This window comes from Eulemur rufifrons, chromosome 2, assembly GCF_041146395.1.
Source record: "Eulemur rufifrons isolate Redbay chromosome 2, OSU_ERuf_1, whole genome shotgun sequence".
NCBI lineage: Eukaryota > Metazoa > Chordata > Mammalia > Primates > Lemuridae > Eulemur > Eulemur rufifrons.
The window spans coordinates 13,105,330-13,132,654 of record NC_090984.1 but is presented as its reverse complement, the minus strand read 5'-3'; the positions used below and the strand labels follow the sequence as shown (position 1 = coordinate 13,132,654).

At 59.2% G+C, this 27,325-nt stretch overlaps 4 protein-coding genes across 6 annotated transcripts; 2 read left to right on the top strand and 2 right to left on the bottom strand.

The window, feature by feature from the left end:
- Nucleotides 1–4,815: 4,815 nt before the first annotated feature.
- TIMM44 (translocase of inner mitochondrial membrane 44) lies at nucleotides 4,816–15,933 on the top strand. The gene is made up of 13 exons (XM_069479239.1): nucleotides 4,816–4,878; nucleotides 6,908–7,003; nucleotides 8,353–8,523; nucleotides 9,283–9,363; nucleotides 9,827–9,976; nucleotides 10,062–10,201; nucleotides 10,520–10,605; nucleotides 11,218–11,310; nucleotides 11,396–11,520; nucleotides 12,779–12,829; nucleotides 14,625–14,714; nucleotides 14,947–15,057; nucleotides 15,417–15,933. The coding sequence occupies exons 1-13, from the start codon at nucleotides 4,834–4,836 to the stop codon at nucleotides 15,534–15,536; spliced, it is 1,359 nt and encodes a 452-aa protein (XP_069335340.1). The 5' UTR covers nucleotides 4,816–4,833; the 3' UTR covers nucleotides 15,537–15,933.
- A 1,124-nt stretch (nucleotides 15,934–17,057) lies between these two features.
- On the top strand, nucleotides 17,058–17,306 carry CTXN1 (cortexin 1). The gene has a single exon (XM_069496294.1). The coding sequence runs from the start codon at nucleotides 17,058–17,060 to the stop codon at nucleotides 17,304–17,306; it is 249 nt and encodes an 82-aa protein (XP_069352395.1).
- Nucleotides 17,307–19,310: 2,004 nt separating this feature from the next.
- On the bottom strand, nucleotides 19,311–22,349 carry SNAPC2 (small nuclear RNA activating complex polypeptide 2). Of its 3 annotated transcripts, XM_069496282.1 has the most exons (6): nucleotides 22,071–22,349; nucleotides 21,133–21,246; nucleotides 20,935–21,003; nucleotides 20,555–20,703; nucleotides 20,265–20,428; nucleotides 19,311–20,169 (listed from the first exon to the last, which is right to left on the bottom strand). In XM_069496282.1, the coding sequence occupies exons 1-6, from the start codon at nucleotides 22,251–22,253 to the stop codon at nucleotides 19,838–19,840; spliced, it is 1,011 nt and encodes a 336-aa protein (XP_069352383.1). In that variant the 5' UTR covers nucleotides 22,254–22,349; the 3' UTR covers nucleotides 19,311–19,837. The 3 variants fall into 3 exon arrangements, with proteins under 3 accessions (XP_069352383.1, XP_069352366.1, XP_069352375.1); XM_069496265.1 differs by having other exon boundaries at nucleotides 20,265–20,703; XM_069496274.1 differs by lacking the exon at nucleotides 21,133–21,246 and having other exon boundaries at nucleotides 20,265–20,703.
- Nucleotides 22,350–24,070: 1,721 nt separating this feature from the next.
- On the bottom strand, nucleotides 24,071–26,830 carry TGFBR3L (transforming growth factor beta receptor 3 like). The gene is made up of 6 exons (XM_069491384.1): nucleotides 26,761–26,830; nucleotides 25,719–25,855; nucleotides 25,333–25,641; nucleotides 24,607–24,733; nucleotides 24,342–24,503; nucleotides 24,071–24,138 (listed from the first exon to the last, which is right to left on the bottom strand). Exons 1-6 carry the CDS (start codon nucleotides 26,828–26,830, stop codon nucleotides 24,071–24,073), a joined length of 873 nt encoding a protein of 290 aa, XP_069347485.1.
- Nucleotides 26,831–27,325: the final 495 nt, after the last annotated feature.

Sequence of the window (27,325 nt, the reverse complement as noted above, 5' to 3'; positions counted from 1 at the left end):
CCTCAAACTTCATACATAGAGCCCTCATGCATGGGATTATAAAAGAGGTCTTATAAAAGAAGCCCAAGAGAGTTTGTTCACCCCATCCCTCATGCTAGGACATGACATCTATGAAGCAGAGAGCAAGCCCTCACGGGGTTACATTCTGTGACAAAAGGAAGGTTATCTGTGTGTGCACAATCTAATCATAAGAGACCTTTAAAAGCAAAGCATTTTTCCCTGGCTAGTGGCACAGGGCATGTCAGAGAGTGTCCAAGCGTGAGGATGATGGGAGGTGACATTGCTGGTTTGAAGGCGGAGGGGCCTCTGGGAACAGAGTGCACCTGGCTGACAAGCAGTAAGGAAACTGGCTGTCAGCCAACAATCGCAAGGAACTGTTGTTTTGCCAGCAACCTGAAGGACCTTGAAGCCGATTCTCCCCCAGAGCCCACAGATGGGGTTGCTTTTGAACCCAGCCTGGACTGATTTTGATTTTGACCTTCAACTCAGCTCAAACTGACTTCTTTTTTTTTTTTTTCTAGTTGTAAAAACACAAAATCTACCCTCTTCTCAAATTACGAAGTATACAATACAGTGTGAACCACACGCATATTGTTGTAAAAATCTGCAAGGCTTCACAAATTTGCATGCATGCCATCGTCACACAGAAGCCAGGCTAATCTTCTCGCTCATGGTCCAGTTCAGCGTATGTGCTGCCCAAGTGAGCACCCAGCCAATCTTCTGACCTGCAGAACTGCGAGATGATAACTGGGTGTTGTTTTTAGCCACGAAGTTTGCGGTGATTTTTTATACAGAAATAGAAAAATTACATCCTAAGCACTGAAGATTATTGGAAGATTTAATCAAGGTAGTGCATGTATTGCGCAGAACCCAGTACCTGGGCAGCACTGATAAATGTGTTAGCTGGTACTGACGCCACTGCCCCCTGCCCCCACCCAGTAAAAACCAGCTGGAAGCCATCTGCAGCCTGGAAACCTGTGCTATAAATAAGGTCTCCCTCATCCAAGAGGTTTCACATAAGGTCTCTCAGGGGCTCGCTCTTTCATTCATTCATTTTGAACACCTATGTGCCAGGCACTGGCCTACGCATCAGGACATGACAGTTGTCAGGTCTGCAAGGGGCTTACAACTGGGTAAGGGAGGTGGAGACCCGGAAGTGATCGCCTTCGGCTCCAGGAAGAGCATCCTCCTGCCTGCACCAACCCCCTGCCCTGCCTCTTCCCACGGGGGGACCAGGCTGGGAATGCAGAGCAGGGGTTCTCTACCCACCCTTTCCTTCCAGGATGGAGCAATGCCCAAATGGACATTCCTTCCACGTCCTCTCTGGCCATTGCCCTCTCCTTTCCCCTGCCCACCTAGAGAAAGAGGCATCTCTCCTAGGTGCAGGGCTAACCCCTTCTCAGATACTCTGCTCCCTCATGTAAACACACTCGGGCTTCTCCCGCTAAAAGCAATCCAACCCTTAACCAAGCTGTCAAACTTAGCATCCCCCAACAGTGGGACAAGCTTCTGTTCTGGACCTCCAGTTGCGACATACTGGAAAATACACATCACCACCCGTGGAATGTTCTTGACAAAATTGGAACCTCATCATGATGAATCAGTCAAATTCAGATTGTGGGACAGTTTTACAAGAACGACAGGCTTTTAAAGTCACACTCATAAAAGACAAAAAAAAGAAAAAATCGAGACTTTTCCAGATTAAAGCTGACTACAAGAGACGTGACAACCAAATGCAGTAAGTGATTGGAGCCTAGATTTTTTTAAAGGATGCAAAGAGAAAACAGAGCCAGGCACAGCGGCTCATGCCTAGTGATCCCAGCACTTTGGGTGCCTAAGGTGGGAGGATCACTGGAGCCTAGGAGTTTGAGACCAGCCTGGGCCATATAGCAAGACCCTGTCTCTACAAAAAAATATAAAAATTAGCTATGGTGGCGCACACCTCTAGTCCCTACTACTTGAGAGACTGAGTCGGGAGGATTGCTTGAGTCCAGGAATTTGAGGTTGCAATGAGCTATGCACTCCAGCCTGGGTGACAGAGAGACTCTGTCTCAAAAAAACAAGAAAACACGTAATCCTCACGTAAAAAACACGTAATCCTCACGCCTGTAATCCTAGCACTCTGGGAGGCAGAGGTGGGAAGATCGCTTGAGGTCAGGAGTTCAAGACCAGCCTAAGCAAGAGTGAGACCTCGTCTCTACTAAAAAATAGAAAAAAAAATTAGCCAGGCAATTAAATATAGAAAAAATTAACTGGGCATGGTGGTGCATGCCTGTAGTCCCAGCTACTTCAGAGGCCGAGACAGGAGAGGATTGCTTGAGCCCAGGAGTTTGAGGTTGCTGTGAGCTAGGCTGATGCCACTGCACTCTAGCCTGGGCAATAGAGTGGGACTCTGTCTCAAAAAAACAAAAAACAAACAAAAACAAAAAAATCCCAAAAGTTTTTATAAAGACAAGGTCTTGCTATGTTGCCCAGGCTAGTCTCAAACTCCTGGACTCAAGTGATCCTCCTGCCTCAGCCTCCCAAAGTGCTGGGATTACAGGCATGAGCCACAACGCCCAGCTCATAATGACATTTTTGTTAACTACTGAGTGCCTATATGATGGTGGTCCCATAGGCTAGACCACATAGCCTAAGTGTGTAGAAGGCTGTACCATCTAGGTTTAAATGACGGTCACACAATAACAAAATCACCTAGGGCAGCATTTCTCAGAAAGTATCCCCGTCATTAAGTGACACATGACTGTATATACAGGTTGAGAAAGAGAATGTTAAAGCAAATGTGGTTAAATGAACCTAGGTGGAGGGTGAGTGTTCATTGTATTATTCTTACAATTTTTTTTTTTTGTAGCTTTGAAATTTTATAAAATAAAAATTTGGGGAAAACAAACAAAACACCCTCATTCCTTCCCGTATGTTCCTCCAGCTGTCACCATTTCACCTTCTGTGCACAGCAAAGATTCCTTGGAAGAGACTACGTTCACTGTCCCTATGTTCTCAACCACTGCTGTGCTGGTTAAATGTTTAATAACTGGCTCAATAAACAAACGAGCCCCAAAGCTCCTGACATATAATGTTTGCCAATTCCTGTGGTGTAAATACTCCCGCTGTGGTTGATATCCAGCTACTAATGTGGCATCAACAAACATGGATGCCAAAATAGGTAAGCAATTCAGGGGCACACATAATATAGTATTCCCAGCATAAAGATACTGTGTATGTAAATAACTTCAAGAGCACAGATCATAGTAATGTAGCAAAATAATTACAAAGTGATGAATTTTGAGTATTTATTACTTTTAATATAATCCATTTGATCATAAGTTTATACAACTAATTATTACATATTGGCTCTGTTTAACAACTGGCTCTAAAATTCTTAAAAATTTACCAGCTGGCTCTGGCAAAACAGTACAAGCTGCCTCTGGGACACCTCTGTAAAAAAAAAAAAAACCTTAACTCACCAAAATCTGGCTGCCAACTCCACCATTCCACCAAAACCCTCCTTGCTCATCTCACCAACGACCTCCAGGACAGTGGATACAGTTCTGCCTTGCCTTGCCTGACTGCTGTAGGTAGCATCCCACTCTGGTAATTCCACCTGCCTTCTCCAAGGCCTTCCAGGTCCTATCTGTTGGACAGTGCTGCCCGGGCTCCTCGAAGGGCTCTTCCTCCCCACTTTTTCTTGGGGCCCTTGACATGCCCATATGACACATGTTCCTGGGTGCCCTTGTCCAACCCCGTGGTTTCAACTACAATTAAGAATCCGGATTTCTAACCCAGATCTTCTTCTCAGCAATAAACTTGTGTACCTCAGCTGCTTAACTAGTTTGCTCCTCTTGCAATAAAGACATCTCAACGGAAGCTGGAGTGGAAGCGCTCATCCGTTACTCCCCTGTTGAGGTGGAGCCCCTCAGGGACCGAGAACACAGGTCTGTCTGGCCCTGAAGCCAGGGAATGCATGCTCCCCAGTGCCAAGCTGCCTTCCTTTCAAGGAATGAAGTCCCATAAATCCAAATCACAGGTCAATAATGCAAAAAGGTTCAACAGGACCAACAGCAACATACGTTAACTCCCCCATGAGACCAGCCCTCCTCCACTCCCGTCACAGATTGCACAGTCATATAAAGTACCGCCACTTGGTGGCGGCATTCTCCAAATAGAAAATAGCATCTGGGGTGCTGAAAAGACAAAAACCTGGGCTTCTTCAGGTCAAGGTGTGTCAATTCACACTAAATTGATGGGGGACTGGACCCAAACCAGCCTGGTCTCAGCTTCCCCCTTCCTGTTCTGGGCCAAAACTAACAGGCGTCTTCCCAAAGCGGGCTCCTGCGCTCTTGCTCTTGGAGCGGCTCACTTGCTGGTCAGTCACTGTCAGGGAGAGCCAGAGTCAATGACTCTCGGGCTAGTCCCTCAGTCAATCAGAATCCAACTGAATCTGTCCTGTGGTCGCTCGACCCACGTGCCTGTCCCTCCTGTCACCTACAGGATCTGCGGAGAGGATTACTACAACCCGGTGAATTCACGCCCTAAGGCTCCGCCCCTTCGTAGTCTCGTCCAATCACAGATCTGAACGTCACAGGAGTGCCCACCCCCGCCGGCCACATCCAGTCACAGGCACCGCTCTTCCAAAACCCAGCCCTATCACAGGCCACGCTGTCTAGGAATGCCACGCCCCCTAAGGCCCCGGTGACGGACCCAATCAGAGACCTCTCCCTCCCCGAAACTCCGCCCCCCTGGGTCGGCTTTTCCCAGGCCCGAGCTGCTCCGGGCAGACGCGGCGGATGATGCAATTGGGCCGCGCCGCGAGAAGGTCACACGGCATCCTCCAACATGGCGGCGGCGGCGCTGCGGGGTGGCTGGTGCCGCTGTCCGCGGGTGAGCGGAAGTGGCGAGCTGGCAGGGCCGGTTTAGGGGGATCGGAGCCTGCGGCTTCCAGGGTCTCCTTCTCCTCAGGCCTTTGGCGCCCGTGGCCCTTCCCTGGGCTCCTCGGGAGGCTTGGGGTTGGGTTGTTGGGTCAGCCGAGGCCGGAACAGGGGCCGCGGCACGAGGCCTGCGGGCGGGGACGTAGCGCACCGGGCAGGGGGCGGCGATGCGTGGAGCCCGGCGGGAAGCTGATCACCCCTCGCCTCCTGATCAGGCCCCACGTGCACTGGGGAGTGCATGGTGGCCGGGGCGGCGGTACCCCATGGAAAAAACGTGGCGAGGGGAAGGCAAAAATTTGTGACATTCACAGCTGGCTTTTAAATGCCAGGTCCTCTACGGAGAGCATTTCCTGTATCGCTTCTTATAATGTTTCAGTGTGCAAGAGGTGGATCTCGCCCTGGCTAAGAGCTAGGGATGGCTTTTGGGTTTATAGGTCGGTAGGAGTCAAGGCGTTTAACGCGTACCCAGAAATCTGTACTTCATACCGCTGCTGCTTGTCCCTATTTCATTATATTAGGAAAGCGGAGACTCAGAAAGGTTAAGCGGCCTGCACGCAGTCCCAGAGCCTGTCCGATGCCTACGTCAGTCTGACTCCAGAGGCACATTGTTAAGGGGAAGGAAAATATCTCATAGGAAGCAGAATGTCCGGACAAAGAAGATGTCTTTGACTTAGGACTGATTTGTTTGTTTTGTTTTGTTTTTTTCAGGTGCTTGTCTTTTGAGCCAGGGTTTAGAGGCTGAATTTACACATGTTTAGATTTGGGCACAAGACTGAGAGGGAACCCACCCCAGGCTGAGACTTCTCTCCCAAATTAGACAGCCGTCCACTTCTATTTCAGATGGTTGCTGAAGTCAGTGCTTCTGGAATCCATGGGTATAGGCGTATAGAGAGATAAAACAAGTTATCTACACTCCCCAGAGTTATCCTTGAGTAACTATAAAAGATAGTGGCACCTGTATGAGTTTGGGATGTTGCACAGGGATCCTAGAGCCTAGAGGCAGGGAATAGAGAGGAAAGGCCCAGGAAATGCGGAAATGGAAGAATGGTTCTACTGGGTCATTTGACACCAAAGTGGCAGGCTCTGTGCTGGATGCTAGGGTACAGAGTTGAGCAGGACCTACGTGGACCTTAAAGTTCATCATTTGGTAGGAGAAAAAAGTGCCTTTCACATGAGGTTAGCTGTGTCTTTCCCCAGAGCGACTCTCCTAAATTACTGTTTGCAGCCCAACCCTTTAACAGGACATTGCAGGTTTACTCCAAGGATGTTGATGGGGCAATAAGTTATCAGTGTTTGCCTCTGAAAGTCCCCGTCTCTAGTCTTGGAAAGCTTTCAGATTCAGGGATTAAATTGTACTGGTACATTTAGTCTTCTTCCCCTATACGGTGGCATTTCCTAGGACCCTTTGGTTTTCTCCTAGTTTCAGAGGCAGGAGGGTAGATACAGGTTCTGGAGGTGCAGACACAGCATTTTCTCTTTTCTGCCAGATTCTACTGGCTTCTCAGACTTTAGGAAGATTACAGAGTGCACAGCATGCAGCAGGCAGGGGATAAAAATTAATGAGTAGGTTGCAGGTGATCCTTGCTTTTTTTTTTTTTTTTTCTTTTAGAGACAAGGTCTCACTCTGTCACCCATGCTAGAGTACAGTGGTATGATCCTCACTCTGTCACCCATGCTAGAGTACAGTGGTATGATCGTAGCTCCCTGCAGCTTCAAACTCTTGGGCTCAAGTGATCCTCCCCCTTCAGCCTCTTGAATAGCTGAATACCGATACTCACCACCATGCCCGGCTAATTTTTGTAGAGATGGGGTCATACTGTATTGCCCAGTCTGGTCTCAAACTTCTGGCCTCAAGTGATCCTCCTGCCTCGGCCTCCCAAAGTGGTGGGATTATAGGTGTGAGCCACCGCACCCAGCCGACCCCTGCTTTTTTGTGTGTGGTCTGCTTTCTTCTCAGTCAGCCTCTCGTTTGCCCCAATTAGAGATGCCTCGGCAGCGGAGTCCAGTTTCTTTCCAGCCACAACGTACCCCGTGGTTCAACCTATCAGATATGCCGGCCAGGTGGAGAGCTGCCACTGGTAAGTGACAAAGGACACTCAGGCAAGTACACACGGGGGAGGTCAGAAAAGTCAGACCCTTATTGGCGGGAGGGAGGAATAGGGCTGTGACTGTTGAATTCTGCCTCCCTGTGGCTTCTGCCCGTGGATCCCTTGCCGAGCACAGCCGTTCCCTTCTTTGGGAGATAGCCCTGTAGGCATTGGAACAGAGTCACCGGGTTGTGCCCTTGCCTCCGTTTCTCCTGGTCACTGCTGTTCAACCCTGCTTCTGTTGATGCCTCACCACCATGAGGAGGGAAGCTCCAAACCTGTGTGCTTGGGCCGCCCCACACCCTCTCTTCTGCACCCAGAGCCTCAGCTCAGCTGCCTTCTCACAGGCGGCTAACTACCTCCCTGATGCTGTCCTGGGTGTGGGACAGGCTCTGTGACTCTTTCCCTTAGTTGTCCAGTCCCTTGCACCTATGGTGTACAGCCCTGGGGGAGTGTGGCTGGGCTGCTGTAAGGTGGCGTGATCCTGGATGGTTGTAGAACCTGGGGTTGCCCCAGGGAAAGGGTGGCATCCTAAAGGGACCGCAGCCTAGCCACCCCTCTGGGCTTGGTGTGGCTTTCCCTTGTGGCTTGTTGGGGGCCAGGGAGGCAGTTGTCCCCAATCTGGTATACCCAACATACCTATGGAAAAGTTGACCACAGGTGGCCACTTTTCCCTAACTTGACTCTTACAGTGGCTCCTTAAACTGTTTCTCTTTCTTTGAGCCCACTCTTAGCTATGCACGTGGCAAAGCAGGGGTTTAAATCTACCTCTGCTTGACCTGGAACCCCTGTCAAGGGGTTGGAGCCATATACAACAGTGGCTGTTATATCTGTCTGGAGCTGAGGCTTTTTCCCCAGCCGACCTAGGGTTTGCCTCTGGGTGTGCTGGGTTTTCCCAAGGGTGCAAATTTTATTTTGTTTTTTTGGAGACAGGATCTGCTCAGTGCTAGAGTGCAGTGGCAGGGTCATAGCTCACTGCAGCCTCAAACTCCCGCCTCAGCCTCCGTGTAGCTGGGACTACAGGCGTGCACCACCACACCTAGCTAGTTTTTAAATTTTTTTTTTTTTTTAGAGATGGGGTCTCACTATGTTGTCCAGGCTGGTCTCAAACTCCTGGGCTCAAGCAATCCTCCTGCCTCAGCCTCCCAAAGTGCTGGGATTCAGGGCATGAGCCACCATGCCTGGCCTATTATAAAAGAGACAGCTTTAACAAACGATTTTCTTACACCTGTACCAACAGAAAGGAGAAAATTTTTTAAAATGCCACATCTATCTGTGGGACATTTCAGCATATGTCCTTCCAGTCTGTTCTCTAATTTTTTGTTTTACGTTCTTTCTAGTCCAAATCATATTCTTCTGGAAACAGAAAAGGCTTTCTGTCTGGCTTGCTAGATAATATCAAACAAGAATTAGCCAAAAACAAAGAAATGAAAGAAAGTATAAAAAAATTCCGAGATGAGGCCAGGAAGCTGGAAGAGTCAGATGCGCTCCAGGAAGCCAGAAGGAAATATGTAAGTCCCTTTGTCCCTTTGCCTCAGATCTGTCTTGGCCGATGTGCTCGTTTCCAGAGCCAGGGGCAGCCAGGGGGGCTCGGTGCCAGGAGACTTGGGGCAGGGGTGGCTTGGAGGAGGTGAGGTCACTCACTGCACTGATGAGCAGGAACCCGGGACAGCATCATGTCACCAGGCCCCTCAGTTCTGCCATGAGACCAGTGTTCTCTGCGGCTCAGAGAAGCCCTGGCTTCTCCCCGGAGCTTATGGGAAATGCAGGGTCTCACACCCTCCATACCTGCATTGTCACGGGTCCCCGGGTGACTCGTGCGCACCAGCTTTCAGATGTGCTGCTCCCAAGAGCTCCTGGTTGTGACCCTCTGAGTGAAGAGTGGAAACTGGGTGCTGGTGTCATTAGGAATTTGCCACTGCTGCGCCTCCTTGCGCAGCTGCCCAGCGCCAGGTGGTGGGAATGGGCTGAGCTTGCTGTATTTGTAACGGCCCTGGGACCAGTGGCTGAGGCTCAGAGATGCGGGCACCCGCCCCACGTCCTTGGAGTTTGGTTCTATTGGCCCCTACCCGGCCATGGGCAAGGTCTTGTCCCTCTGAATGTCCCCAGAGTACTCCCTTGCCTGGAAGTACTGTGTGGGCCCTGCCTGTGGGGGATTCGGTGGCCAGCAGGGGGGGAAGGGGACTGCTGAGAAAATGCTCCTTGGAACCTTTGGTTGTAAGAGAAGTCTCAAAAATAAACAAACAAATAAATACCATTGTCTGCCTTAGAAAACCATTGAGTCGGAAACCGTGCGGACCAGCGAAGTGATACGGAAGAAGTTGGGGGAGTTCACGGGCACGATGAAGGAGGTGACGGTCACACGCGGGAGCCTTTGGGGCCACAGCGGGTGGGGTGGGCATCGGGGGAGGCCCACCCTGAGGACGCCCTCTGGAGGCTTCCAGAGTTGTAAGGCAGCAGGACGGAGGGTGCAGTCAGACCACCTCCCGCCCGCATGACACCTGACCCCTTAAGCTGGCGGAAGCGTGTGACAGTAGCATGGCCTCGAGGAGAAGAGAATGCTTTTCTTCCAGCCTAAGACAGAAGGGGGGGTCACTCTCACCCGCAGCGAGACCGCCCGAGTGCACCTTCTTGTTGCCGCTGTTTTTGTCTGGACTTGCGGGGTGCTGGGCAGCCCCTCACCACCCTGGGCTGCCCTCCCTGGGACTGATTCCTTGTCTGTCGCAGGGCAGTTCCCGAGTCCCCGGAGGACTCCAGACCACGGCCTGGGGGTGCTGTGCCATCATGCCCTCTCTCTGTGTCCCTCTGTCTCAGAGCCTTGACGAAGTCAGTAAAAGTGACCTTGCCCAGAAAATCAAGGAGGGCGTGGAGGAGGCGGCCAAAACGGCCAAGCAGTCGGCCGAGTCAGTGTCCAGGGGCGGTGAGAAGCTGGGCAGAACAGCGGCCTTCAAAGCCCTTTCCCAGGTGAGCCCAGGTCTGGCCCAGAGCGTGCAGCCCCCAGGCGCGCAGGCCCCGGCGCCCACTCGAGGCCGCTGTGCTTCCCCGGCAGGGCGTGGAGTCCGTGAAGAAGGAGATAGACCACAGCGTCCTGGGGCAGATCGGGCCCTACCGCAGGCCCGAGCGACTCCGGAAGAGGACGGAGTTTGCAGGAGAGAAATTCAAGGAAGAAAAAGTGTTTGAGCCCAATGAGTAGGTCCCGGCCTGCCTCCCTCCGGCACCCGGCACTGCTGTCTGTCTGCAGGGACCCACCCAAGGCTCCCACCCAAGTCTGCTTCTCAAGTCTGCTTTCTGCTTGACGTTCCTGGCTTGCTCCAGAGAATTTGAGGGAAAGGGGAGGAGAGCAGGCAGGAGGCCGAGACGGGGGTGGAGTCATCATGGCCCCTAAACTTGGGGTCGCCTCCTTGTCCATCCCCCCCACCCCTCCCCACAGCCATAGGAGGGTGCAGGGCCCTTGGCCAGAGGGCCTCGGAGCCGCTGCTCATGCCAGCCGCCCACCCTCTTCCCCAGGGAGGCCCTGGGGGTTGTGCTACACAAGGACTCCAAGTGGTACCAGCAGTGGAAGGACTTCAAGGAAAACAACGTGGTGTTCAATCGTGAGTGGGGATGTCTCCAGGGCCCACGACCACCTGCCTGGGTCCCAGGGGGTCAGCTGACTGTAGAGCATTCCCCTCCATACTGGGCCCAAGATCCCCATTTTGCAGAAGAGGAGACGGGGTCAGAGTGGTCCCCTAATCATGAAGCAGTTTTCTGCCGTGAGACCCTAGATGATGGTTCCCTCATAAGAACAGTCAGGACCCGGGAACCCTGGTGCTGACAGAGGCCATGGCCAGCCCCAGGTCCCATGGCAGGCGCTGGGGCTGGGCGTGGGGTTTCCCAGGTGCTAGCAGGGAGAGCCGTCGTGCCGCATGCCCCCGTCCCTTGTCCCGTGAGGACCGCTAGAGGCCTGTGTTTCCTTTGTAGTAGAACCAACAGCCAGCGGGGGTGGCGCCCCATAATTTACACAGCCCCACTAGGGCCGCGGCTGAGGGGTCTCCACAGCCTCGCCAGGTAGGTGGGCAGGCGGCGGTGGACGCAGGCTCACAGAGATCCCCTCCCTGCCCCGACCCATGTCAAGCGCGGAACCCTCAGGGAGCCCCCGAGAGCTGTGGCAGAGGGGCCGCTTTCCGGAAGGGGCCCCTGCTCCAGCCCCTGCCCCTCCCCTGCAGGGTTCTTCGAGATGAAGATGAAGTACGATGAGAGCGACAACGTGCTCATCCGGGCATCCCGGGCCCTGACAGACAAGGTCACCGACTTGCTGGGTGAGTGAACTGCCCCAGGACTTCCCATGCTGGCCACAGGGAGCGTCCCAGGCCTTCCACCCACTCCAGGCTGCGCTCCCTGCAGGGGGCCTGTTCTCCAAGACGGAGATGTCGGAGGTGCTCACGGAGATCCTCCGGGTGGACCCGGCCTTCGACAAGGACCGGTTTCTGCAGCAGTGCGAGAATGACATCATCCCCAACGTCCTGGAGGTGGGTGCGGGAGCCCTCCCCAGCTGCTCCCCGCCCACTGCCCCGTCCCCAGCTGGCACCCTGGGTCTGAGCCCAGAGTTCTGCTGCTGAAGCTGTTTTCTGAGCAGACACCTTGCACTCGGGCTCCTACCTGGCTGCAGCCACCCCACGGGCTGTGCCCAGTGCCCTTCCTAGGTTTCTAAGTCCTGACCATACCCCACACCCAGGTCGCCCAGGTCCCCCAGGCCCGTGTCTCTGAGCAGGGGTTGGCAGTCACCTGTGGTCCTGGCTGGCACTCTGTTGTCATTTCATGCCTCGCCCACAGGGTATGACTGCTCCGGAGAATGAGTTTCTCTCCCCCTCACTGCCTGAAACCCAGCCCAGCACCTCCGGTGTCACTTCCCTCACACTTCCTACCTGACGCTCTTCCCTCGAGCTTGCCCCGGGAGCAGCTGCCAGGGGCCTCTGAGGCATTGGGGAGAAGTGGGCGGCCACCCTCAGGCAGAGCGGGCCCGGGCCAGCCTGGGGCTGTGTCTCAGCTCAGGGTCCCCCTGAGACCCACAGCTGAGGGCGTGTTCCTCGCTGTGCTGTCTCAGGCACCCAAACCGCCGTTTGGTTTGTGGAGGTGGGGGGGGGCTCTTTCTCAAGGTCATGCTGCAGCCCACCCCCACGAGGCTCCTCCCCAAGGTCACTTGCCTCTGCCTGCCACATCTCTGCCTCTTCAAGGCCCCCAGGACACAGTCAGGCCAGGCCTTCCTAAGTCCCTTCACAGCACCACAGAAAGCCCCTCTGCCCTTGTCCCCTCTGCCCCGCCAGCCTCCTTGAGGTCCCCTCTTCCTCCACCCGGTGCCTAGGTCCTTCGTGCCACCTTGGGCTGTCTGGGAGGAGGTGGCAATGGAAGCCGGAGCCCAGGCAGCTGCTTCCATGGCAGGTGCAGGACGTTCCAGGCCCCTGGCTTTGCCCGCGGCTGTCCCCAAGGGCACCTGACTTCTTCCTGCTCCTCTCCCTGCTCTAGCGCCTCCCACCTCCACGCCAGATCTGGCCCCATCCCAGGTCCCTGCAACCCGCCCCTCCTCCAGCTGTCCGCAGAGGTTAGGAGGCGGCCAGTGCTGCTGGTGGCCAAAGCCTCCTCCCCAGGCCCCACGGGCTGGGGGATGGGGAGGCGGTTGGGGGGCGGACCTCCGAGGCGGGGGCCCGCTCATTGGAGACTTCTCAGGAGTTCTCCCGCCGCAACACCTCGCTTGTTCTCTCTTGCTTACATTTTCCTTTTCCTTTTTAGGCCATGATTTCAGGAGAACTTGACATTCTCAAAGACTGGTGCTATGAAGCTGTGAGTACTTTGTTTTTTAAAGCTAAAAAAAAATCAACGTGGAAAAGGACGTCTGCTCTGACAGCTCCGTTAGGGAAGCGCACAACAGGACCCAGTGTCCGGGTCCTCCTGTCTGCTGGCCATGACAGAGCCCAACAGCCCCCACCACCTTCTGACCCTCTGCGGGTGGATCGTCCGGGCCCATGGGCTGGGCACTGTGTCACTGCCGGTCCCCTGCTTCCAGACTGTAAACTCCTGCTCAGGGATAATCTCTTCCTTCCATGCCTGAGAGAAGGCCTGTGGCATTCTTCCCCCATGGGAAGTCACGAAGCTGCCATCTTAAAATAATTTTGTCTAAGGACAAGTCCTAGGAGCGGTGACTGGAGTAAGATGAGGTCTCTGGCGTGGCCTGTGGCTTGTGTCTGACTGCCCCATTCCAGGCGGCCGAGGTGGCCTGGGGTACGGGCTGGGGCCAGAGAGGACGCAGGTCCCACATATGACCATAGGGGTCTTGGTACCTCTGTCCCCTGGCCAGAGCTGTGTCCCTGTGCCCACCTCCCAGGCGTCGGGGGAGGGAAACCCGAGCACAGAAGGGGCCTCCAGGACAGACGCATTAGCTGTCCTCAAGACACCGTGTGAAACAGACCAAAACAAACGCTGGACGGAACAGCGTGTCCCGACAGCTGCTTCCCGGCATTAAAGCTCGGTCGTGGGGCCGCGCTGGGTGCAGGAGGTCAGTGTGGCATCCCCGGGAGCACAGGCTGTCTGCGATCCCTGTCCCCTGGGCTCCCGTCTTGCCAGGCCACCTCACCTCACCCTGTGCACTCCCTGACCTGCGTCTTCATGAGCTGTGTGTTTTGTTTTGTTTTTTATCCTGCCACTTTGTCTCAAGCCATCCAGAATCTTCTCTGGCTAATTCTGTTCTGCACCCAGCTCACAAACAACTTGGAAAAAGCAGAGGAGAAGATGTCAGATCTTCCTTTTAAATACTCCCCTGCACGGTGACTAATCCAACAGGCATTTATGAGTTTTGGTGTGGTGGTTTTTTGGTTTTTTTGGCTTTGATTGTTTTTTTTTTTTGTTGTTTTTAACCTTGGGACCATTAAGCAGCAGCTGATTATTTTTGCCAGAGAGCTGCTGGTGGCCCTGGAAACCTAGCTAAAGTTCCAGCCCCTTCCACAGAGGTGCTTTTAAAATGTCATCTTTAAGAAACCAAACAAGTCGGATTGGCTCCAATTCCCACCCCCCGCCCCGCACCCCCGAGGATCAGCGGTTTCCATAAAAAGTAGATGGTATTGGAGCATCTTCCGTCACGGTCGCCTGCCAAGCCCGGAGAAGCCTGCAGTGGAAATGTGTCTTGGGGGCTGTCTCCTGTGCCGGGGAGCAGGGGCTGGCAGGTGCTGCTGGGGGCTGGTCCGAAAGATGGGCGACCCACGGGTTAGGGACAAATCCTAGAAAAGGTGTTTGATTCCAGGCCAAGACTCAGGCTGAGGTGAATTCGGCCAGGGAGCTGCCAGCTTATCCCTGGGGAGAGTGTTTTGGGTTGTGTCCCAAGAGAATCACCCACTTGCTGATTAATACCGTTTTCACTGGGCAGCCTGGATCTGACCCTGTTCTCAGGAGAGGGAAGCGTGTGATCGGGCCAGCAAGTGGGTGGCAGCTGCCTCCCTGCCTGGACGCATGCTCTTGGCATCTGCTCTTCCTGGACGCAGGGCACCCCAGCGCCAGGGTGTGCGGGCATTGGCTTCCTGTGGTGTGGCGCCTCAGAGGCCACCCTCGGTGGCCGTCACAGGAGCATGCCGGCCTCTCGTTGCAGACGTACAGCCAGCTGGCCCACCCGATCCAGCAGGCCAAGGCCCTGGGCCTGCAGTTCCACTCCCGAATCCTGGACATCGACAACGTCGACGTGAGTGCCTCTTGCTGGGGGCCCGGTCAACCCTGGGGGTGGGAACTGTGGCCCAGACAGGGCCCAGGAGACGGCCTCGCCTGGGGCTGTGCTGATCAGAGGGTCCTTGGGAAAGGTGTCATGGGAAATGCCTGCTGGCGGTGGGCTGGCGGGAGGCCTGCTGGGGGGGGGTGGCAGTGCTGGGCAAGGTGCCCGGGCTGCTGTCTGAGGCCCTCTCCGGGCTCCCCCACAGCTGGCCATGGGCAAGATGATGGAGCAGGGGCCCGTGCTAATCATCACCTTCCAGGCCCAGCTTGTCATGGTGATCAAGGACCCCAAAGGCCAGGTGGTCGAGGGTGACCCGGTGAGTCAAGGGGCACACAGGCACCTCCCACCCCCAGGACATTGCCTGAGGCTACGCGACATGGATGCCAGCTCAGAGCCCAGAGCTTCTGGGACCGACTGGGAACAGGGAGAAACCTCGGGGCTGGAGTTCGGGGCTGGGGGAGGTCAGAGGACGGACTGGCCTGTCCGATTTTCCCAGGTGCTGGGCAGCTTCTGAGTCATAGGCCCTGTCCCAGCCTCTGCTCCCAGCGCCTGGGGGTATTCCCGGTAGCACCTACCCCATAGGGCCCAGACCTGGGTTGGCACCAGGACTCTGTGCCCTGTCCCCCATACCCCCAGAGCCACCTCTCCCAGCAGCCCCTTCCCCTCCCCCTGCAGGACAAGGTGCTGCGCATGCTGTACGTGTGGGCGCTCTGCCGCGACCAGGACGAGCTCAACCCCTACGCGGCCTGGCGGCTCCTGGACATTTCTGCCTCCAGCACGGAGCAGATCCTCTGAGTGTGGCCACTGCAGCCAGGGAGCCCCCGGGGCTGGATCACCAGGCGTGGATGCCCAGGGACACTTGCAGCAACTCCAGACCTCTGGAGACAAGACTGCCTGCTCTGTCCCCCCAGCTCTGCCAGGACAACTACAAAACCAGCTGGCCGGGAAAGGGGCCGAGGGCTACTGAGGGTGCCCAGTGGCTGCGCCAGCCTCTGCACTGTCCCTCTGCCACCTTGGGGTGCCCAGGCCACACAGTGCCAAAAGGCTCTGGGGCCCAGGGGGCAGGGCCAAGCCCCGCTGCTCCTCGTGGCTGGCCACGCCAGCCAGGCCATTTTAGGTCTTTTTTTAATTTTAACAATGCTCTCATTTCCTGTACATAGCCTGAGATTTGGAAATAATAAAACACCAAAGTGCAGAAGAGCAACTTGAGTGGCCTGAGGTGTCTCTGTGTGTGTGAGACAGTGACTGGGACTGTGCATCACAGAGAGGTGGTCAAGGTCAATGACTGCAGCGCCAAAGGGGTGGCTTGCCCTGGTCAGGACATTACCTCTGGGGCAGGGAACTGGGGTGGTCAGTGACAAGGAAAATCCCAGTGACCTGTCTGGGATCTCGGAGGGTTGGGGTCCCCAGGGCTGGGCAGCTTGCGTGCCCACAGGAGTGATGTTTGGGGACGATGAGAACCCCAAACGGAGCCGGTCGGTGGTGGTCTATGGTAGAGAAGAGTGCGGGGCGGGCGCTCGGGTCAGGCCAGGGGTCTGAGGTGTTACGAGTGGGCGGGGTGGCTCCCGGGTGCCCGCGAGGCCCTAGGGTGGGGGCTGGGTCCCCCCCGCAGACCGGGGCGGGGTCGCGGGCCCGTGCTCTGCTCCGCGCGCAGCCTCCGCCCCCTGTGGCCCCGCCCCCGCGGCGGCCCCGCCCCCGTCGCCATGGGAACAGCCGCGGCGGCCCGGCTCGCGCGCGGCTCGCCTGCCTCGGTCTCTGCCGCTCCAGGGGCGGGTGGGGTGGGCTGAGCCGGCGCCGGAGCCCGGGCTGCCACCTCCGCCGCCGCCGGGGAGAGACCGAACGCGGCGCCAGCGCAGGTCCCGGAGAGAGCGCGGCCGCCGGGTGGTCCGTCCCGGTCCGGGTCCAGGCTAGGGTGAGGGGCGCGCAGGGGCGGGGGCGGCGGCGGTGGGGGAGGGAGTCCTCGGGCCGCCAAGAACAAAGGGAGCAGGGCGGTGGCAGCGAGGACCGTCCCCCGCCGCGCCGCCCGGGCCGCGGCCGCGCGTTCGCACCTGTTGTGCACGGCCCGGGCCGGTCGGGGCTCTCTCTGCCCAGACACGGCCGCAGCTGGGTCCTCCCGTGGCGGTGGCTGAGAGCCCGCGAGCCGGGCATGGGCGTAGCCCGGGGACCGAGGCGCGGGCGGGGGATGGGGCCGAGCACGGTAAGGGGGCGGTGGCGCGGTAGGTGGGGGTTGGCGACGCGGAGGCGCAGGAGGGCGCAGCCTCATCCCTGCACCCCGGGCGGGTCCCCTCCTCCGCAGGGCACGCGGCGATGTGAGCCATGAGCGCGACGTGGACGCTGTCGCCGGAGCCGCTGCCGCCGTCGACGGGGCCCCCGGTGGGTGCGGGCCTGGACGCGGAGCAGCGCACGGTGTTCGCCTTCGTGCTCTGCCTGCTCGTGGTGCTGGTGCTGCTGATGGTGCGCTGCGTGCGCATCCTGCTCGACCCCTACAGCCGCATGCCCGCCTCGTCCTGGACCGACCACAAGGAGGCGCTCGAGCGCGGGCAGTTCGACTACGCGCTGGTGTGAGGGGCGCGGCGCCCCGGGCCGGCCCTACGCGGGGGTCTCCGAGGGCCGGCCCGGCCGGGGGCGCCGCTGGGCCCGGACTGCTCTCGGGATCCCGCCCCAGAGTCCCCAGCCTGGTGGGGGAGGCGTTCGGAGAAGCCCGGCCCCTCCCCCTTTAGACCCCTCCCATCCCCCCTCCTGGCCTGGCCCGAGACCCACCTCGTGCCTTTCTCAGTCCTGTCCCTTTACTCTCTGCACAAGTCACCCGGGATCCTGAGTGGGAGGAAGACCCCCGCGCCACCCCCTCCCCAGCGTGTAAGTGGCTCTGCTATTGTCCATTCCCGGGAGTGGGGACCCCCTCGTGCCCGCTCTCTCCCCTGTCATCTGGCCATCGTGAATCCCACCGTGACTGAGTGAGCGCTGGGCCCACGGGGCGGACGCTGCATACCAATATGCGCTGCACAGCGTGTCCCGGAGACGGCGGAGCCCGAGGACCTGCCACCGCTGCGGTGTCCAGGATGCGTGGCGCCTTCCGTGGGGGGGAAGCGCGGGCAGGCTCCTTCCCGACCCCAGCCCGGCCCCAGCACAGGTCAGCGTTCCCTCCCCCTGAGACCCCTGCCATGCCCCCCCAAGCCCTGCCATGCCTTTTCACGCCTCCCTGCCTCTGAGCCGATAATAAAAGCTGTTATTGAGCGCTTACTGCATGCCAAGCAGTGTGCTGAGTTGGCGCCTCCTATTCCTAGCCTATTTCCTCTTCGGGATGGTGAGAATGAGCCCCTCGCTCCCTTAGCATCCCCATTCTACAGGCCAGGCCACTGAGGGCCAGGTGGCTGGAGTGCCTTGTCCACAGCCACATGGCTAGAGAGGCTGGCTACTGCATGCTCCCAGGACTGCCCAGTCCTGCAAAGATCCACTCACGCCTTTCACCAGCTTTGGGGGGGATGTGTGATGTGTGACCATCTCAATCCCCCCAGCTCCAGCCACAGCCAAGACCCCACACAAACTTCTTTCCCTTGATCTGGGGAGGCACTGGGGTCCCTGGGCAGGACTCAGCCCCGTGGGGAGCTGGAGGGGGGCGCTTAGCGGGCCCTGGAGGGTGGCTCCAAGGACCGCATCTGCAGCCCAATCTTCCCGAGCCTCCGGCCTCATCCCTCCTGCCCACCACCATAGCGTGCGCCTTGGAACCAAGCCGTAGGTCTGGCGCTGTGGCGCGGTGGCACAGAGTGGGCTGGCTCTGCTCCACGGCCCACCCGGGGAGATGTGTTGTGAGCCTCGGGGGAGCCGTGTGCAACGTGTGTGGGGAGAAACGAGCGTTTCTATAAAAGGCAGGCTGAGTGAGGGCACAGGCTCCGTACACAGAGAATTTACCGACTCAGACTAGCTAGGCGTGGGGGGTGGTGCCGTAGGAGGACTTCTGTTTCCCCAGGAAGACCCCTGGTTCCCCAAGCCCTGGCCCTGAATCCATGCACACAGGGCAGGTGGAGCTGAAGGGGAGACCCCCACTGAGAGCCCATCAGCACCCCCAGGTGTTTGGGATCTTGGAGATAGGCCAGGACTCCAATGCCCCTCCCTCCTCCCCTTCTAGGGATCATTAAGGCCCCAAGGCCACCTCAGGGACATGTACTTCTCCCTCCAGCCTCCGGCCTGGAACATCGCACCCCTAACTTAGCCTGGGGCCCCCCAGCCTAGGGCCTTGCTCCTCTGGCTGGGCCATCCTCGCTCTCTGCTGGCTTCTCCCCTTCATCTGTTATGACATGATTCTGCCCCACTCTGAAAGCCCGTCCCTGACACCTGGCCCCATGAATACTGCCCCGCTATTCTCTTGCCGTCCACGCTGGTCACCTCCAGTCAACAAGGGGCTCCTTGCCCCAAGCGTCACTGGACCAGGCACAGCGGCAGCTTTCCTCCCTGGCACCCTCCTCCCCCATGCCCCCAAGCTCTGATACTTCAGGGTCCTCACTCCCACCTTAAGTCACAGGGAAAAGAGAACAAGGCAGGTTGGCGAGACCTTTATTCAGTCATGGGATACCCCCCAGGAAGGGACAGGGAGCTGGCTGGGGGCAGGGGGAGGGCATTGGGAACAGGTCCGTTGCAGACAGCCAGGGAATGCGGGTCCCTGACGTGCAAGAGAGGGGGCACCAGAAAAAATGGAAGCCCAGGCAAAGGGGGACCCATACAAAGGGGTTTATGGTGCGTGATGCCAGCCATGGCCCCCCAGCAGAGAACAAGGCAAAGCTGGGCTTGGGGAACCGGGGAGGCCAGCCCCACCCATCTGTCTGCCTGTCCACCTATCTAGGAGGTCAGGGTGCTTATGGATGGAGTCCCCTGTCCCCCATTCTCCGTTAACCCAGCCACCTAGCTGCCCCCACCAAACCCCTATAAAACTGGGGTTCCATTTTTGAGACCCCTGATGTATGGAACATCTTAGAGGGTCACCCCACACATCTGAGCACCGTCTCAGGGACCTTCTGCCATGACCGGATCTTCAGGACAACCCAGTGCCAGCCAAGCAGGACTCAGGGCCCGACTGGGATGTCTGGTGTGGCCACTGCCCCTCACCTAGCAGGGGTGACCGCCCTGCCCAGAAGCTCCAGGGGCACCAGGAACGGGTTCAGGGGGCAGATCCCAGCTGCTTGCCAGGATGATCTCAGTTTGCTGGGCCCTGCCTTCTCGGGGGAGTGGGCAGTGGCCTGGCCAGGCTCCTCTGGCCCCGTGGCACCAGTCCCATCACCCTCAGCCCCAGGCCCCGGGTTCCCTCCAGCCGGGCTGGGCTCAGGGGCGGTCAGGTGTTGGTACATTTCTGCCATATGTTCCACCAGGGCCGTGCAGGGCAGGTGGGGCAGCTCCTCGGGAAGCGACATGAGCAAGTCAACCACCACAGCCGACTCTAGTGATGGATGGAGAGGGAGGGGTGAGGGGAGAAGGGGGCCTGCCGCCTGGGGCACCCCCAATCCTTTAGAACCCACCTCTCCCTCCTCTTACCAGCTGCTGAGAGCTCAGGGCCATGGCCACTACGGGAGAAGGAGGACAGGTACTTGTAGATCTTCTCAAAGTCCACGGTGAAGTCTCCCTCGGTGGACAGGCCAGCCAGGGACCCAGAAGATGACTCAGGGGCAGAACCAGGAGCCTCAGGGGTGGGGCCAGAAGTGTCAGGGGTGGGGCCATATGCCTCAGAGGTGGGGCCAGGAGCCTCAGGGGTGGGGCCAGAAGCCTCAGAGGTGGGGCCAGAAATCTCAGGGGTGGGGCTCGAAGCCTCACAGGTGGGGCCAGATGCCTCAGGGGCGGGGCCAGGAGCCTCAGAGGTGGGGTCCTCCTGCACTCCCCGGACGCTCAGGAGTAGTGGCTTTCCTCGGGCCCGCGTGGGCTTGGGGGGCTTGGAGTGCAGGAGGCTGAGTGGTTCTGTGGCCGCGATGGTGAGCACCTGATAGGCAAAGCAACCGGGGAGGGGATGGGGGAAGTCTCATCTTCCATTCCTGTTGTGCAGAGGCTGAGCCCTCCATCTCCACCCAGTCACCAAATCCTCCTCGCCACCCTGAGCTCAGACAGATGGCCTCAGAGGCAGGGCCCAGGATGCCATCCGCCTTATTTGGACTCATATGTATGACCCTGTTCCCTGGGACCCACCCCCCACCTGCCTGAGAGATGGCTGTACCTGCGAGAAAGCCACTGTCAGGGCTTCCTCCAGCGGGCCTGTTATCTTCTCAGCCAGATCCATCCATACCTGAGTGACGTGAGAAGGTACACGGTCAGCCCTGGGATCAGCCTGGAGCGGTCCCCCCAAGCCCTGCCCCACCTGGGGATCCCCCATAAGGCCAGCCCTGGGAAGCCTCGCCTTGCCCTCCTGCCTCACCTCTATGGGGGCTGGGGTCTGTGCCTCCCGGCGCCTTGGACCACCACCTGGATGCACCCTCCGAATGGCCTCCCGGGCCACACGGCCCTTGAGCTGCTGGAGGAAGTCCTGGATCTAGGGAGGAGAGAGGAGGTAGCTGAGCTCAGGGCTGCAGGAAAGAAGCCAAAGCCCGCCGCCTTGCTTGCCTGCTCCAGGGCGGGCCGCTGCGCCCTAGCTTCGCCCAAAGGGTCCCAGTGACTCTGCTGGGCGTCTGGCCAACGCCTCAGAGTATGACCAGCTACCTAATGAAGCTGTAAGTCCCAGGTCTGTTTTGGCTCCTTCATACGCAATTCATTTCCCTTCTTCGTCCACTCCTCCCATTTCTTGATTCTCACATCAACCTCATTGCGCCTGGTCCAACTGCGCGCTTTCCGACCGGCCTCGGCAGCCTCTGCCTCCGAATTCGCCCCGCCCCTAAGTTTCGCCCTCGCCCCGCCCCTCAGCCCCACGTAAGCCCCGCCCACGACTTACCGCCAAGTTCGCCCCGCCCCTCAGGCTCGCCCGCTCACGCCCCAATCCTGCGCGGCACGCACGGCCCGCCCCCAGCACGTCCCGCCCCCAGCACGTCCCGCCCATCAGCCTTCCTTACGCCCCGCCCATGCCCCGCCCATGCCTTACTCCTAAGCTCGCCCCGCCCCTAAATCTTGCTCTCGCCCCGCCTCCAGATTCACTCACGCCCCGCCCCTCGTGAGCAACCACTCAAGCCCTCAGCAGCACGTACGGCCCGCCCCTCACCTCCGCGTCGCCCCGCCCCCACCCCGGCCAGGCCACTACCCGCCCCTTCCTACAGCAGCCCCGCCCCTAAGCTTCATCGTCGCCCCGCCCACTCCGTGACCCTGCCCAGACAACACGCTAACCCCGCCCCCAGCCTTGCTCTCGTCCGGGGACGCGCACCTCACCTCAACCTTGCTCCGGCCGGGCAGCTCCCGAGCCAGCTCGGCGGCGTCCGGCTCCGGCTGGCTCCGCCGCGCCTGCAGCATTCGCAGTAGCTGTCGCTTCTCACGGGCGCTCCAGGCTGCAGGGCCGGTCACCTCGCCCAGATAGCGCGCCGGGACGGTTCGCCGCCGCTGAGGCGGCTTCATGCCGGCCAGAGAAGTGCCTGTGCTCTAGGGCCGCTTCCCTAGTGGGTGGAGCTACGGGGGCCGCTGAGGCCTGAAAGCCTCGTGCGGAGGCGGAAGTGGCTGGGGGCGTGGCTCTGCGTTCGTGGGGCGAATGAAACCTCCTCTATGGAGAAGATGGGGAGACTGGCGCCGGATCCGAGGCATGTACGAACTAGAGCTCAGCCCGCATTTCACCTCATTCGAGAAGCGGAGCCGACACCCTGGATCTCGTGCCTTCCCTCAGTTTCTGGGCTAACTCGTGAAACGCCTACTGCGTGCTTTTCTTCTCGCAGAGGGCTGGTTCCTGTCCAAAAGGCAGCTGTCCAGTCGGGGTCCAGAGCCTGGTTGTGGGGTCGGACAGCCCTTGGGAACCTTGGGCAGGTGATTTAGCCTTGTCGAGTCTCAGTTTCTTCATCTGTAAATTGAGCTAGTAGTCCCATTCTTGTCTATGCGCAAGGGAGGGAGGAGCTCCAAACTTAAGAGGAGGGCGAAGTCCAAACCAGCGAGGAGACCCGAGCGAGGGCAGGGTCGGGCGGTGGGAGTGGAAAGCAGAGAAGGCCTGGCTGGAGGAAGATCGCAGGGGGCAGGTGGGCTACTGCAGGGGCAGGAGGTGGAGCTTATTTTAAATTTAAGCTGGTGGGGTTAGGTGTTGCTTTCTGTTTGGGACAAAACGGCCTTGAGTCTCCCCTGACGGGTGTGTGTACACGTGTATATGGGCGTGTGGGCCCCGCCCTCAAGTCAGGACTTCACCCAGCCTGGATTTCCATCCCACCCCAGCCCCTCAGTCCTGGTCCTAGGCCCCTCCTGGAGCCCCCTCCTCCTGTCTGCCACCCCGCGCCTTGCACACACACTTGACTCCACCAAAACTCAGCTGGTCAGTCCGGAGGTTTATTTTGAGCCCAGGTAGGGGGAAGTGGAGGAGGGGAGAAGCGTAGGGGTAGCGGTCCCATCGGGTCAGAGATCCTGGGCAGCGGGTCCAGTCCTGGCGATCCTGGTCCCAAAGCCGCGGCTGAGTGCATCTCAGGATCGTGCTGTGGAAGGGGTGGCAGAGGCTGAGCAAGGGAGAGGACATTATGTCGGCCACCCCCTTCCCGGCAGACCAGTGGCCTCTCCCATCAGTCTGTATGCTGGGGTAAGAGTGGGAACTGCGTCTGAATGCCAAATTCTCCTTGCCTAATGCCTGTCCAAAATTTGAGGACCCCTGGCTCGACCCAGAGCCCAAAGCCCACCGCTGGTGACCCACTGCCTGAGTTGGAATCCCTCCTCCACCAAATACTGTGACCTTTGACACGTTATTTAACTTCAGAGAGTGCCTCATTTTTCTCCTCTGTAAAATGGGGACTATGATAGTATCTACCTGAAGGTTGTTGTGAGCATTATTTATTTATGTATTTTTTAGAAATGGGGTCTCCACTCTGTGGCCCAGGCTGGGTTGCAGTGGCGTCATCATAGTTCATTGCAGCCTGGAACTCCTGTGCTGAAGGAGTTCTATCCTGCCTCTGCCTCCCGAGTAGCTGGAACTATACAGGTGTGTACCACCATGCCCAGCTATTTTTTGTAGAGACGGGGGTCTTGCTGTGTTTCCCAGGCTGGTCTAGAACTCCTGTCCTCAAAAGATCCTCCCACCTCAGCCTCCCAAAGTGCTGGGATTACAGGCGTGAGCACTGCACCCAGCTGGTTATGAGGATTAAATTAGTTCATATGCGTAAAACAGAACAGTGGCTGGCACAGAGTAAGAGCTATGAAGTCATTGTCAGCCCCTCCTTCCTGCAGCTCCCCCACCTCCGCGTTTACCTGCCTCACTGGGGCCTCCTGGGCTGGGTGCCGCCGGGCGAGGTTCTCGGGGGCAGGCCGGGGGGCGGGGGCGCTGCAAGGGAGAGGCAGGCAGCAGTCGGGGTGGCTGCGCGCAGCGCCGGGGTAAGGGCGCCCCCTCGGGGCTGCTGCGGGCATAGCGGAATCGGGGCTATGGCGACTCAGGCTCGGTAGGCGGGATCGCCGCGACCCCGGGTCCCGACGCTCAGGAATAGTCTGGGGGCTGGGCAAAGGTCCCAGCGTGGCCGAGGTCTGTACCTGAGTGCGCGCAGACGAGGCCGAGCCCGGCGGCCAGGGCGGCGCCCAGCACGAAGGCTGCCAACACCAGCGCCACCACCGGCGCGGGCTCCAGGGCTGCGGGGGCCGGCGCCGGAGGCTTGGGGCGCGCGGCAGCGCGGCCCGGGACGACCTTGGGGGGCCCTGCAGGGAGTCGGCAGCACTGAGACTGGGCCCAGGACCCGGAAGTCCTTCCCACCCCTGCCCCACGGCCCCCTGCGCGGGGCGGAGGGGACTGCGCGCTCACTGGGGGGCGGCCGCGGCACGGTGACCACGATGGGCTGCGTCAGCGTGTGTAGGTGGGGGCTGTCAGCACCCAGGCTCTCGCCGCTGCCACTGATGGCGCCCACGCACGCCTCATCCTGAGGCAGGCACTGGGGGCAGGTGCGGGGTGGGGAAAGAGACCAGGACGTCAGGGCCCGGGACCCTGGCTCAGGTCCCCAGGGCTCCCAAGAGAGACCTAAGAGTCCAGCTCTCCACCACAGCCAGAAGGCCCCTTGGAAATCCGGCCCCTTAGGGTCCATGAGCCCAGCCCCTAAGTGTACAAGCAGCTAGCTGCCCAGCCCTTGGGGACCCCAAATTCCAGCCCCTCAAGGAGGTCACAAGATCCGGCTCTCTCAGTACCTAACCTGTGAAGCTAACGTCAGGTGCCCAGAGATTCGACCCTCAGTGGCCTTTTGCACCCAGTTTCTCAGCCAGAGCCGCCCAGAGTCCCAGAACTGTCCATGGGGGAACCCAGTGTCCACTCTCTGTCTCCCGAGGAACTCTTGTGCACAGTTCCATGGGCCCCTGGGGTCCTTGCGCCCAGCCCCCAGACTGGGAGAGACCCAGTGTCTACCCCCCAGTCCCAAGTGACCCCAGACCCCAAAGCGCCCAGATGCTCAGATCCCCAAACTCCGGGGTATCCTCAGCCGCCAGTGCCCAGCCCCCGAAGGGGCCTGGGGCCCTGATCCCCGGCTCTGCCTTCGCGCACCCGCGATGGCGGGGGCGGCGTCAGAGGCGCAGCGCGGCGGACTCCCCGGCGGCGGCGGCGGCAGCGGCTTAGCTGGCAGTGGAGGAACTGCACCGAGGCGTTGAACACCGGGCGCAGGCGGAAGCTGAAGCGCGCGGGGCTGGTGGCACCCGGGCGCGGCGGCGGTGGCGGGAAGGCGACCGAGGCGTCAGCGGGGCAGCCCCCGCGCAGCAGCGCCAGGGCTGGCCCAGGGGCCGGGCGTGATGACGGCGTCACGGAGCAGCGGTGCAGGGCCAGGCCCCAGCGCGGGGAGGGACGGGCCAGGGCTGCCTGGGGGACGGGGACGACATCAGGATCGCCCGCCCCGACCTGCTGCCACCAGCCCTCGGTGCTCCCGGTGTTCGCACCTGCACGAACACGCGGCTGTCCGCTGGGACCTCGAGCGGCCCCGCGCGGCGCGGGAAGACGTCCTCCACGTCCGACAGCTCCAGACTGAAGAGCGGTCTGCGCAGCCAGGGCCCCGGCGCCGCGGGAAACTGGGGTGCTGGCGGGGCGAGGGTGGGGGGAGGGCGACACTGACAAGGGAGGCCGCGCTGCCCCTTAGGCTCTCAGGGAAAGTGACCCGACCACCTCGCCCCCGCCACAACCTTTGGAAAAGGGATGCGGTGGCGGAGTCACCCAGGCTCCGCACTGCGCCACGTCTTTGCAAGCGGGACAGTTACTGTGTTGTGTCCCCTGGCGACCCCGGGGACCAGCGCAGCCCAGCAGCTGAGGCTGGTGCAAAGCTGGGAGCCCCTGGGGACGAGCCTCCAAAGCAGGTGAGGAAACCTCGGGGCAGAAAGGGCTGAGGTGCACACGAGGGTGGAAGGTCAGGCTGGGAGTCAGAGCTCTCTCGCCTCCCCCCAGGCTACTCCCCTTTCTAAGGGCAGGTAGGTGCTGTCATCAACAGGGGGGGTGGGGGGTGAGGGTGCCCTCCCCAGAGGCCCTTTGGGACACAGCCAAAGCCCAGTCAGGCCACCAGGATCTGGGACTTTTCTGCCTGTCCAGGGTTCACACCCACAGGCTGAAGGCAGCGGCAGCAAAGGTGGGGGTCTCCCGTCCGTGCCCGTGCACCAGCACACTCGCACACACACTGCCCAGGGAGCACGCACAGACGTCCGCTTCCGGGAGGCCCTCACCTAGGGTCCTTGTCAGACGCTGGGGACTGCCCACACACCCACTCTGAGGGGCACCTGCACAGCCCACCCCTCCCACAGTCCTGGGCCTCTCTGCAACTGCTCCCTGCTTTGAGGAAGTCCAGGATGTGGGCCAACCTGAGGATGGCACAGAGGCAGTCCCCACCCTACCCTTTCCCCCAAGTGGGGTGGACAAGAGGTCAAGTTGAGGAAGGACCACACAGGGAGGGATGGCAGTGGGACAGGCCCAGTGTCCCCCTCCGCCTGTACATACCAGGTGGCCCAGTGGGTGACGAGGTGGTCCCCAAGAGCAGGGCCAGCAGCAGGAGTGCAGAGCCCAGCATACTGCACTGGCCGAGGTCAGGGTGTCTGGGGGCCAGAGCAGAGGCACCAGCCTGGCTGCACCCGGGCCTGGCAGGTGGGCAGGTGGCCCTGTCCTTGGCTGGGCGGCCACCCTGGGAGGCAGAGAGCGGGGGTGGCCAACAGGGACTGACATCAGAGCCAGGGCCCAAGGCCTGCAGGGAATTAAGGACTCCTCTCCTGTCCGTCCTGTGGCTACTGGGGGCAGAGAGTCCCTCACACTGGCCGCTCGATATTGGGCAAGCTACTCTAAACACCTCCCTCCCAACACCACCCCCCACTCTGCCTCAGTTTCCCCTCCATGCAGATGCCTCAACCACCAGAACAGCACCCCCTCCCCAGCCCCTTCCCACCTCCCTGCCAGGCTCCAGACACACCACAGACTCGCAGAAGAAAAGGGAGGGGTTTATTCTTAAGCGTCTAAGGATTTACAAATGAGGGCATTTTGTTTTAAAAAGGGACAGGGCAATACTGGCGGC